Genomic DNA, 13,886 nt, shown 5'->3' on the forward strand with positions numbered 1-13,886 from the left:
ATAAAGTGAAAGGGTGTTTTGGGTGATAAATTTTACTTTCTTAACCCCAATCATTTTTATTTTTTTTTTTTGTTTTTTTTTTTTTGAGGAAAATCAAATTTTATTATTTAGCCAATAGGACAGGGGTGCTCAGTTAATCTCTGTGATTGCTTTAGTTTGTCAATCTATTTCGCCAACTCAGCATTTGGAGTTAGATTGTGATGAGTCAACGGCGCATATAGACACGTAGGCAAGCGATTTGTAAACGCTGCTTATTTCCTCCATTGAAGCTCCATTGAAGCTACCACACCGACACCTATTTCCTCCATTGAAGCTACCACCCGACACTTATTTCCTACATTGAAGCTACCATCGACACCACTATCTTCCTCCGTTAAACCGTCCACCGACACCACCACCTACGGCGGCTTCGCCGCCAAATCAAACGAAAACCCTAGGAATAAAAGGTGAAATTAAGGGCATGTTTAACCCCAAAGGGTAGAGGTGACCAAGAACATGGTGTTGGTGATCAGCAGTGGGTGGAGAATGGTGGAGAGAGAAAGGTGGAGGTGGTGTTTCTAGGCAGCTGCCATTGTTGAATGAAGGTAGCAAGCTTTGAGGAGATGTAAATGAGTTAACGATAGAATTGACGTTAACTCCGTGTCTTACGTAGGGTGTTCATCCAACGTGGGCGTATGAACATGTGACATAGGTAAATTGACCAACAAATCCCCAATTTTAATGATCGAAATACCTAGAGTACCCCCTAGATTGACGTTTTAAAGCAATCAAAGAGATAAACAGGAAATTGCCGAATAAGACATCATCAACATTTTTTAATAACATATATTTTGATTGTTTTTCATCAACAAATTTTAAAATCACTAATATTTTTTATTAGAATAATTAAGGAGACAATATGGTGGAACAATAAACAGAGAATCTAGCTTGATCGATTACTTATATTGCACACATTGCTCTTCGCTCGTTAAGAATAAAAAGTTACACATCATTTTCGTTAAAAATAAAATAAAATTACACACCATTAATTCTTTTTTAATTAGTGTGAATACAATTAAATATGATGAATTTTGGTAGAAGACACAAGAATAAAATAAAAATAATAATGAACCAAATTTTTTAAAAAAATGTATGGCCTGGACATTATATAAATGGATGTTGACAATGTGGAAGAAAGTGTTATACTACAGCAATCAAAACTCAACAAAAATTCCTTCATAATCAAACTAAAATTCTCTCGAACTTAAAATTCCAATCATGATACCTTTAAAAATGGATGATGAGCTTAGAAATGCAGCAGTGAATGGAGATGTAAAGTATCTAAAAAAATGTGTTGAATCCAATAAACCCATTGAATACTACTTGACTCTCTTCCCCCGGGCAGAAGACCGCTCTAGAAAAGCTCATCACGGCAATATCTTCCACATGGCGGCAATCGAAAACAAAGAGGAGTTTATAAGAGGAGTCATGGAGATATTACCGCAGGAATCCAAGCAGCAACTCCTTGTTCAACCAGGAAACGAATTAATCGAGTGGAACCCTCTTCATATAGCAGCCTCCATTGGTAATGTAGAGATAGTAAAGATGTTTCTAGATGTGTATCGATGTTTACCAACACTACCATCTGATCTTTCGAAACGACCCTGGTTAATCCAGGATACCGAATTTGATAACCCTTGTATGATGGCTGTTACTAATAAACACGAAGAATGTGCGTTAGAAATATTCAAAATGGATACGGAGTTGATTTCCAATTTGCGTACTCATCTCGGCGGATCTTTAGTATCTGGAGCCATAGAAAAAAAGATGAGCAGATTAGCTTTGGTGATTTTGAGGTCACCCCATTCTGTTAGTTGTAGCGGATTTGATGATGGGTTCACTCCATTCCATTCCATACATCATATAGAAGGCTCAGGTGAGTTAAACTTCTTAGCTTGTCCCTTTATTTTATTTTAATTGTTGCAAGTAATGTTTAGTATAAAGAAAAATGAATTTAGGTTTGTAGCCCAAGATAGTAAATTAACAAGACCTCAAATGACTAAATCATTTCTTATAAATTAACGAAATTTATAGTCAAACTTTTTTGAATTTTTACACAAATATTTACAATGGAACAAAAAAATTAGGACAAAGGGATTACTTGGCTTGTAAGCTATCATATACAAAGTATTCCCTTTCTCATTCTTCAATAATATGACTATGTTTAGTTTAACTTATTTAAGCTGATATTAGCTTGTTACAGAATTAATTAGATCCGAATATATATATGAGAATAATGAGATGGATCGAATCGGGAAATTTCATGTTTCTCATATTGAGAGGGGGTATTTTCGTGAATAAATCAACAAATTTTTCATTATTGTGGGCTCCACAATTGAATAAAGTTATTGATTTATTTACGAAAATGCCATGTGAGAAACAAATTCTGTTTCTCACTGTGAGAAACTGGGTCATCCCCGAATCGAATCATATGGCTAGGGGTACACAACCCAAGTTTTCGTCATTTGGAATGCTTTCTCTAAATTGCCATTCGCCAATGTGGTCAGAAGAAAGAAAACGCATCAACATTCTCAAAGGATTAGGGGATTATTTAGTCTCTTGGGATTTTGTTGAATATTAATGTGATGATGAGTGGTAATAATTAGCTTGAGGAATAGAAGATATGAAGACTTAGGTCAATTGAAGTTGGAGGAAGAAATTAAGAAGTCATGTGATTAGAGGAGATGATCGAGGAAATGATATCTTCTTTGTTTTTTTCTTTCGTTTTAAGAATTTTTCATTAATTTCTTAAATAAAATTTTTGTTAAGTGTTATGTAGTAATACACATTTTTGTATGGTTTGTTTATAAGATAGAAAAATAGGCCTCACATGATATAACACGTTTTAATTTTATTATTTTTTTTTTAGAGAATAACACGTTTTAAAATGAGGTTGAGAGATTGTTAGAAATTGAAAACATAATTAAGTGGACCATGAATTATAAATAGAAAAATTTGCGAGGAAAGTCTTTTTAAGTGATCGACCTAGTGAGGAAGGTCCTTTTATAAAAAAAAAAAGGTGGCACAAAATGTTCTTATATGATGTTTGGGTTGTGGGGAGGGTCCATTGACCAAACTCCAACGTTGACCAAATTTTAATAATAAAATGATAGTGCGTTTTTGCAAATATTGTGACATTTCATTTTTATATGAAGTATGGTAAGTCTTGTAACTATTAAAGATGGAGATAGTAAAAAAACTTTTTTTTCTTATTCATTTTAATTTCTTACTAACCACATCATCAAGATGAATTAAACAAGATTGTGACAAATTTTATTTGTTTTTTTTTTTTTTTTTTTTTTTGGCAGTAAATGTAACCTTTAATTTATTTTGTTAAGGGTAAAAATTATATGCTAGAACACGTGCCAATTCAACAAGTCCAAATGAATTGATTAAAACATTGAGGAAGTATAAAAATTTATATAGTGAAATTACTCATCAAGATGAATTACACAAGATCTTGTTTGATAATGATTTATTTTCGTTATATATTTTTTGCAATAGTATGTACACATATTAACATAATCTTGAAAAACATTTATTTATTTTTTCAAATTACAGAGAGTTCAGAAGAAATCTTTCAGCATATACTTCGCAGAGAGCCAAATTTGATTTTACAAAAAAACGAATGTGATGATAATTCAGCATTAAATATATGGGCATCTGATGGTGCATTGTGGCCATTCGAAATTCTTCTAAAAAGTAATGATATTATGCCAGATGTAAATACAGTTATTGCACTCTTGACAATTACAAGGAACAAATATGGTGAGAACCTATTGCACAATCTGGCTGAAAATGCCCCTTATAAAGAAAATACTAAGAATATAGCAGAATTGCTCATAGATATTTACAAAAATGAAATATCGAGCCTTTCGAAAGAGAACCTTTCACAAGATCTACTTCAATGTCCATGGTTAGTGAAGAACAATTATGGAGATACACCTTTGTCATTGGCCATAGCCCATAAGAAAGATGATTTGGCTAATTATTTTTTGTCAGTGGACGAAAGTGTAGTTATTGAATGTGATAGGAATGTTTTGTTCTTGGCTATCGAAAAAGAATGCCATACAGTTGCAGAAGAGATTTTGAAGTTAATCGATAACAAAGGTTGGACTCAACTTCTTACTAATGATCAACATTTGAATGTCTTGCATCTTGCACCATTATGCCCGGGTAAGTCCACTTTTTTTTTTTTTCTTCTTTTTTCTCTGTTATTGTATCAAGTTAATAAATAATTAAGAAAATAATAAACATAATCATAAGGGCTTTGTACAGTATAAGAAAGCTAAAAAACGGATATATTAAGGATAAATTAACATTAACTACACCGATCTACGCGTGTTTTTATCGTGATTTCTCATTTTAATTCTATTTTAGGAAATATATTTAATGCTTATATATAACCCTAGGGGCTACATATATCATTACCCAATAATTAATAGTACTAGTTATCTCTTAAAAAAAATTTATTTATCCTCCCATAATTTCAAAAAATTTTATAATACTCTCTATAACCCAAACATGTTTTCGATAGTGTAACTTCATTATTCTCCTTATATTTAAAACAAGTCATGTAGACTTGAACAAAACAAAACATCAGTGGTTGCAGGCATTCAAAGTTTCTTTCAAACGGGGTTCCTCTTGAAAGAATGGAATCAGTCACTCCTTGTTATGATTCCTAAGATTGGCAACCCAACAGAGATGGGGCATTTACGTCTGATCAGCCTGTGTAACACAGTGTACAAATGTGCTTCTAAATGCTTGGTGGCTAGACTGCCAGTATCTCCCCCTTCTAGTTTCAGACTCTCAGTACGCCTTTGTGCAAGGTCGTGTAATGACGGATAATATTTTACTGAGTCATGAATTAATGGAGAAAATCAATTGTTCCAAAACAGGCACTAATTGGATGGCTTCGATCAAAATTGATATGAGCAAAGCCTATGACAGAGTTCACTAGAGTTTTCTTTTGCAGGTTTTGAAAGCCTATGGGTTCCCAGCTCGTTGGTTACAGATGATCCAACAATGCCTTGCCACGGTTACGTACAAATCTTTGATCAATGGTACTACCTCGGACACCTTTAAACCACAGTGTGGTCTTCGTCAGGGTGATCCTATCTCTCCGTATCTTTTCCTGTTCTACATGGATATTTTCTCTAGGATGTTGCATCTGGGACAGGATTTAAAGCTTTTTCATGGAATCAAACTGTCTAGAGCGAGCCCTTCAATCTCGCATTTATTCTTTGCGGATGACGCTCTTATCTTCTTTCGTGCAACGTCTGCTTCTTGTTCTAATATCATGCAGATCATTCAGCGGTTTACTAAGATTTCAGGAGAAGAGTTAAACTTGTCAAATCCTTGATAAAGTTTAGCCCGAATATATAGCCCTCTTCTCAGGCGGAGTTCAAATCAATATTTCAAATGAAGCATGTCCAGGTGTTCGATCATCACCTGGGGGCTCCAATCGATTTCGTTGGGAAAAAGAAGGACCACTTCCAATTCATCATCGACAAAATTACTGGAAGAATTAATTGCTTAAATGTTGTCCAGCTCTCACAATCGCAGAAGTTGATTTTCATTAACTCTATCCTGGTGGCAATGGCGTCCCATGTTCTCGCTTGCTATGAGTTACTGGTCTCTGTTACTGGGAAAATTGATTCCTTATTAATGCGCTTCTTCTGAGCGCATTCGGATACAAAAGGAATGCATTGGGTTAATAAGGATACCATGCATCTTCCTCGTGGCCTGGATGGCTTGGGCATTCGCTGCTTGTCTTCCTTAAATAAGGCGTTGCTCATGAAACAAGTATGGAGACTCTTTTCCAATCCGCAGCTTCTTGTTTCCAGAGCTTTCAGCGCCCGAACGACCTTTCTCTCCAACAACCCTCATACTGGCCCTACCTTTTATGGGCATCCTTCATATGTTCTTCGGGGGTTACTGAAGGCGGATACCCTGTTAAACCAGGGTTGTAACTGGAAAATTGGTAACGGCGGGTCAACTCTCGCTGGTTCGGCTAAATGGGTCAATGGTCGCATTCTAGAGTTTAAACCCGGAATTCAATTGGCCAATTCTGCAGCTCAGACTATTAGTTTTTACATCCATCCTCAGTCAATGGGGTTGGATTCTACTAAAGTGCTCGACTGGTTTGTCCCTGCGGATGCATCTGCAATCCTTGCATCAGAAGCACCTGAGTCGACTCAAGAAGATTTCCGCTATTGGGCAGGTACCCGTTCGGGTAGGTATTCGGTAAAAACGGGCTACGCAATGCTTTAACAACAATTTTCTCTAGAGGCTACTCTTTCTTCTTCTCATTCTTTCTGGAAGGTACTTTAGTCTCTCCAGTTACAACCAAAATGGAAGTTGTTCCTATGGACACTGCTCCATCAGGCACTAGCAGTTAAGGTGGAACTTCATCACAGAGGTGTTCCGGTTTCAGATGTGACATGTGACCTCTGTCATTCAAAACTTGAGGATTTACAGCATCTCTTCAGAATGTGATTTAATGCACGCTCAGTTTGGAGGGGTAGATGCCTTGGTATCCGCTCAGAATTTAATGGAGACATTTCTCTCTCAGATTGGATCCAAGATTATATCCGACTTTTTATTAGTCAGGATGGCCCTTCCAGTGCTCGCTTAGGTACCTTTGTTGGAACGCTTTGGTGTTTGTGGTTATGTCGGAATGCTAGGATCTTTAGGGATTCTTCTGCTTCCAGGCCCTTTGATTCACAGTTTGCTGAGGTCATGGACACTCATTCAGTCTTTATATCCTCGGAAGATTTGGATAATTCCCTTACTACTGCAGGAGGTGACGTAGGTGCCTCTCCTCCGCCTGGGTTTTACGCAGCTCAACTAGGTCAGAGTAACCAGGACGGTACTTTACTGTCACTAAAAGTTGATGGTGCTTGGTTCCGAGACTCTCGTCATGCTGGGATGGGTTGGTGTTTGGATAATAATGACCTGTTGGATGCTCGAATCATTGGAGGAAGTAACTTCGAGGTGTGTACTTCAGCTTTACATGCCGAAGCTTTGGCGTGCTTGTACGGGCTTCAATGGGCTTCGGATCGTCGATTTCATTCTATCACGGTTTTTACAGATTCTTATAATCTGGTTACCCTTCTTCGGGGGGATGGCCATGGTGATGTGGATTACCTCTGGCTTATTCGCAAGATTCAGGTACTTGGCTCAACCTTTTTGTATTGTAGGATACATAAGGCGAATCGCAAGATTCAGCTACTTGGCTCATCAAATTGCTGGGTAAGCGGCGGTGAATTTTATTAGCTTTATTATTAATATGTAATTTGTTTGTATCCGTTGTCAAAAAAAAAAAAAAAAAAAAAAAAAAAAAAAAAAAAACATTTGTCCCTTACATAATTTTTTGTTAGGACGATAAACCAAAAAAAATGATATCTTGATCTAAAAAAGATATTAGAAAATAACTTTATACCATGAACTACTCCCTCCATTTCACAATATTGATTAGGTTTGCTAGTTTGAACTTTTTCATTTGTTTGTTACGTTTCAACATATTACAGTATATATATATATATATTAAAGGCGAAACCAAGAAAGACACTAGTAGTGTTACATTAAATTTTTTCCTCTAAAAATATTTGCCAAAAAATTTATTCTTACTCTAATAAAGGATTGTATCTGAAATATTACATTTTGTTTTCATAAAATCTAAACTAAATTTTCTAAAATATTACATTATTTATTTTAACCATTATTTGTGGTTTTTTTTTTTTTTTAATAATTGGTGTGTCAAGTCCTTGATTTTTATACTTGTTTTACAATTTTGTTGTCATTAAAACTTAAACAACCGTGCACTATATATTGCGTGGGGTTTATTCTAGTAATCTTTTAGATTAAAATAATTTTTTTACACGTCGAAAAATGGACAGTTAGTTTTAGAGTGGCCACAATAATTTCATAGCCACTGTAATTTTTAAATATGCACCATTAATATTTAAGATTAAATCTAAGCCATTTGTTTAGTTGACTAGATAAAAATTAAAAAAGATAACAACAAATATTAGTTTTAAATTTTCTTCCTCCTTAACGCTTTCTTCCTCTTATTAATAAGTTTGATCTTTCATTGATGTCCTTCAATTATTGATAGTTATTAACATTCTATTTTTCTTAAGCTTTCAATATAATTGGAGATCAATTTTGTCGATTAAATTATGGTTTGTGTGAAGGATAGAAAAATATTAGATTGGTAAATAATTGCTTATTTGACGGGATGATGATGGAAGATTGGAAATTTGGAAGAACTTTACATATATATACTTGATCCTATCTATGTTAATTTTTTCTCCATACGTATTTAATGGAGATTTAGGTTGAAGGTATGGCAGCGACAAAGTAGTTTTTTTTTTTTTTTTTTTTTGGCAATTAGTTTTTGATTTTTTTTTTTTTTATTTATAATTTCAAAGTCAAATATAATAATGGACAAGATTAATCTTTAATATTTTAACGATTGAGATTAAGGGCCTGTTCATATTTACTGAACTGAGCTGAACTGAACTGAACTGATTGGAGCTGAACTGAACTGATTGGAACTGAACTGAACTGAACTGAACTGATTGGAACTGAACTGAACTGAACTGAACTGAATTAAGCTGAAATGAATATTTTATGTGAGAGGGAAATTAAGAGCTGAACTGAACTGAACTGAACTGATTGGAACTGAACTGAACTGAACTGAACTGATTGGAACTGAACTGAACTGAACTGAACTGATTGGAGCTGAACTGAACTGAACTGAACTGAAATTAAGTAAATATGAACAGGCCCTAAAAGCGGTTACAATGGCTACATTTTTTATGTGGCCATTGAAAAGTCATCCTCAAAAAATGCAATAATAGAAACGTGTCAACTTATAATAAAAAGATAATTAGTGTAAGTGTAAAAAAAAAAAAATTAGGCTGCTATATACTATGAAACTTATTATTGAATTAAAAGTGGCCAATAGATAACATAACAATTTTGCTGTATAAGCAGAAAACATATGCATACAACTACTTGAAGGACATCCTGAGTTAATCAAAGGAGTTGATAAAGAAGGATCAACAATAATTCACAGTTGGATAAAAAGTGACAAAGAATGGTTATTTAGTTTCATCCTGAAGAGCAAGTGGAAATTTCCATTTGTCAAACTTATTGATGTTGTGGATTACAATGACCGAAACAATGTTTATCATGTTGCTGCAACTACCACCCATCAAGCAACAATTCAAATTGTACGACTCCTTGTAGAAGCTTACAAAGAAAAATGTCCTCTTTTGGCATCATTTGATATTGATCAGTTTCCATGGTTTGCAAGGAATAAACATAATGAAGGCCCTCTGCACTTGGCAATACGCAACCAACGTGAAGAACTTGCATTATACATATTGTCATTACTTGGAGATGATCATATTTGTGAGCTACTAGATCATTACAAGCCGGAGCACAGTATTTTGTTTCTTGCAATACAAAATAATTGCCCTAAAGTAGCCGAATATATATTGTCAAGATTGAATAAGGAAAGCAGGACCAAATATCTAAAGGATCCCTCTAATGGCCGAAATATATTACATCTTGCTCCAAATTTGAAAGGTATGTCATATTTGACCGCTCCTTGGTATTTTTAAGTATTAATTTTACAAGCATAAATGTAGTACATTATATAAAATACTTTTTGTGAAAAACTACCTTAGATACATCAAATTTTGTGAAAAAACTATCTTATAAAAAAAATGTTGTAGAAACTACCTTATAAAAGCTAAATGTTGTAAGTTGCTACCATGTACTTAATTTAACAATGAAAGAGAAGGGAAATTAGGGGTTATAAGGGGGCTATGGAGAAATTAGGAGGAAAAAGGAGAAAAAAATGATTGAAAATGAATCATTAAATGTCTCTTATTCAATGCAATAAACTTTTTTTTTTTTTTTTTTCGAAAGGCAATTGAAAATATAATTAATCACACCAAATCAAGATCCGCCAAGGCTATTATACCTTGAGGGAAAGAGTCATGAAATACTAACTCCGACCCACTAGGAGGGAGTAATCTCGCAGCGTAGTGCGCATCTACATTACCATTACGCCTAACATGATTAATACTAAAATTACTTAAATTGCTACCAGCAACCCCCACCTAGCTGCCAAAGCTTCAGCAAGCTTGACAGTAAACTCCCCCTGGCATCTCTTCACTCCAACAGGGATCACATGCCCAAACGAGCCTCTAATCACCACACCTAAACCCACACCCACACCCTCCAACATTGCAGCATCGAAATTAACCTTTATCCCACCTACAGGAGGCTGCCAACTACTCTGAGGGCTCGAGACGCTGGCACGAACACACCCCACTGCCTCATTGTATTTTTTATAATCACCAACCAGCTTCAGATAGCCCACAGCACCACTCATCACACACTTCCATATTGAAATAATAAAATAGAGATGAGAGAAGGGAAAGAATAATAAAAGTTGTATTCAATCCATTTAAAATTGTACTACATTGCAACATATATATAGTGCAAAATATAACTAAAAATAAAGAACATAATCCCATGATCATTGATCATGCTAACATTAACCCCCACTAAACTAACCCACTACTATTATGACTCCACTAACATTAGGAGTTAACTAACCACTAACAATTTGAAGCAAATATTCCAACATTCCAAGGGTTGTAAAAACAATAGAGTTGCGATAAGACCAAGCAGCCCACGCAAGAGCACAAAAGGACAGCAGCTCCTCCTTGTTCAGCTTAGAGTTCATCCAAAGAATAAGCTCCCTAAACGATGTCTTAGGCGCATCAAGCAAAGTGTTATAATGAGGAGATGGTTCCCAAATTAGGGTCTGTTCTCATATGTTTATTTTCAGTTTCGTTCAGCTCTAATCAGTTCAGTTTAGTTCAGTTCATTTCAGTTCAGTTCAGCTCTAATCAGTTCAGTTCAGTTCAATTTATGTCTAATGATATTGCTAATGATATAAAGCCAAATTTCATTCTTTTAAGCTCTTATTACAACAACGACAATAATAATAATAATAATAATAATAATAATGATAATAATAATAATAATAATAATAATTAATAATAATAATAACATTGTATTAATTAGAATAATAAAGAGAGTAGTATACAATTGGGGGGGTTGGCTCTGTTTAATTTCGTTCCAGCTTTTTCTTTTTTTTTTTAATTGTGATAATTTTTTACAAAGTGTTTTGTGTTCTTTTGTCATAATAATATTTTATTTTTTAATTAAATAGTATATGTTTTTAAAATGTTTTGGGGTTTCACGTTTTTAATATATTTTCCATAAATATTTTAATTATATAGTACATTTTTCTTAAATATTTTAATATGTATATTTGTATATACACATATGTATAATAATAAATAATCAAAGATCACTAATCCGTAGTTAAAAATCACTAATTAATAAGTTCAGTTCAATTCAGTTCATTTCAGTTAAGTTCAGTTCAGCTCAGTTCTTTTCAGTTCAGCTCAGCTCAGCTCAGCTCAGTTCAGTTCAGTTCAGCTGAATTCAGTCAATGAGAACAGGCCCTTAGTCTGACATTTGGGCAGTCAAAAATAGCATGACAGATAGTTTATGGCGCTTCATTGCATAGCTCACAAACCCCATTGTCTCTCACATGTCTTTCCCTGAGCCTCTCTAAAGTTGCAAGGGAACCAGAGCAAGCATGCCACAAAAAATGGAAGAGCTTTGGAGGATCTTTAACATTCCACACCAACTTCCAAATAGCCTCATGATCAGCCTCGAATTGCAGCTCCCAACCTCTCACATGCCCCAATCTTCCCAACCGGTACCTCGACTTGGTTGTGTATATACCATCCTCTGTCGGCCACCAAAATCTGGTGTCCTCAGGCAACCTGCTACTAAGAGGGATGTTCCGAATTAGATTAATATCATTAGGTGTGAAGTGAAAATTCAGCAAGTCCAAATCCCAGTCCCTTTTCTCCTTATCAATCAAGTCGGTCACAAGAAGCTCAGCAGAACTCTCTACATTAGGAGTAGGCACAGCAGTCACACTCTTTCCCGACAACCAAGCTTCATCCCATACCTTTATACGCTCACCATCACCCACCCACCATTTCAATCCATCAAGGAGAAGGGATTTTGCACCCCAAATGCTGCGCCAGACATAGCTTGGATCATGACCTCGTCTAGCAGAGATAAAATCACCATTCTTAAAATATTTTGCTTTTAAAACTTGATACACAAGAGAGTTTGTGTTAGTGAGCAGCCTCCAACCCTGCTTAGCTAATAACGCCTGGTTAAAAACCTTCAAATCTCGAAACCCCATTCCACCTAGAGATTTTGGAAGGCACAATTTCTCCCAGCTAATCCAATGCATCTTCCAAGTAGTACCACTAGCACCCCACCAGAAACGAGCGAGTAAAGAGTGTATATCATCAAGGAGCCCATCCGGAATTTTGAATAACCCCATCATATACGTCGGGATGGCTTGAGCCACTGATTTTATCAACACTTCCTTACCCGATTACGAAAGTAATTTCTCCTTCCATCCCTGCATCTTCTTCCATATTCTATCTTTCAAACACGAGAACACTATCTTCTTGGATCGCCCAATAATCGTAGGAAGTCCAAGGTATTTCTCATGTCGAGCCACCCATTAACACCTAAAATAGAAAGAATATCTCTCTGTCTCGAAGCATCAACGTTTCTGCTTAAAGTCGCTTCAGATTTCTCAAAATTAATTTTTTGTCCGGATGCTCTTTCATACATGCTAATTATGTTAGCAATTTTAGAGCATTCCTGAAGCGTAGCTCTAGCAAATAAAATACTGTCATCTGCAAAAAAAACAAGTGTGAATCCGCGGACCACCCCTACATATCAAAGCCCCATGAACCTGTTTCTCCCTAGCCGCTTTGCAAAGAAACCTCGAAAAAGCCTCAGAAACAAGTAAAAAAAGATATAGGGATATCGAATCACCCTGTCTCAACCCTCGCTCCGGGACAACACAACCATCAGTCACACCATTCCGCTTAAATGAGTATCTGACAGTTGATAAGGACTGCATCACCTTTTTAATCCACTCTGCAGCCAAGCCAAGCTTACCCATCACCGCCTCTAGAAAAGCCCACTCAACTCAATCATACGCTTTGCTCATATCGAGTTTTAGAGCCATCGTTCCCTTCTTGCCTTCCCCCCTCCTCTTCATAGCATGGAATATTTCAAAGGCAACTATTGCATTGTCCGTTATCAACCTTCCCAGGACAAATGCACTCTGATGATGAGAGATTACATTCGGCAAAATCAATTTGAGGCGGTTAGCAAGCATTTTTGAGATCAACTTATAGACAACATTACACAGACTGATAGGCCTGAATTCAGTCATTTTCCAGGGCTCATCACATTTTGGGATAAGAACGATACAAGTTTTATTAATATCAAAGAGATTATGATCATTATTCCACCAATCCTTAATGAAATTTACAATATCAGGACCAATATTATGAAATTTACGCCCTTTTTTATTCAATGCAATAATTCAGCAAAAGGTAGTTTTTTACAACATTAATTGTTTTATAAGGTAGTTTTTTGCAATAGTTATTGTTTAAAAGGTAGTTTCTTTCAACAATATATTTAATAAGGTAGTTTTTCACAAAAATTGACTTGTATAAAATAGTTTTTTCACAAAAAGTATTCTAAATCTATAGCATAAAACAATGTAAGAATTATAGATGATTAACTAGTTTAATTGGTTAGAGTCTTATTTAGGGGTGATATTTAAAACTAGGATCGATAAAATCATGTCTAATATAACGCCTAATTTTTCATTACTATAGTTATTGTACCTTTTAACA

General features: G+C 35.2%; 1 protein-coding gene across 1 annotated transcript; it reads right to left on the reverse strand.

Annotated features, from left to right (window-relative positions):
- Window positions 1–12,627: 12,627 nt before the first annotated feature.
- LOC145575546 (uncharacterized) lies at window positions 12,628–13,417 on the reverse strand. The gene is made up of 3 exons (XM_081633403.1): window positions 13,179–13,417; window positions 12,929–13,076; window positions 12,628–12,834 (listed from the first exon to the last, which is right to left on the reverse strand). The coding sequence occupies exons 1-3, from the start codon at window positions 13,415–13,417 to the stop codon at window positions 12,628–12,630; spliced, it is 594 nt and encodes a 197-aa protein (XP_081489529.1).
- Window positions 13,418–13,886: the final 469 nt, after the last annotated feature.

Source organism: Chenopodium album, chromosome 13, assembly GCF_948465745.1.
Source record: "Chenopodium album chromosome 13, dcCheAlbu1.1, whole genome shotgun sequence".
Lineage (NCBI taxonomy): Eukaryota > Viridiplantae > Streptophyta > Magnoliopsida > Caryophyllales > Amaranthaceae > Chenopodium > Chenopodium album.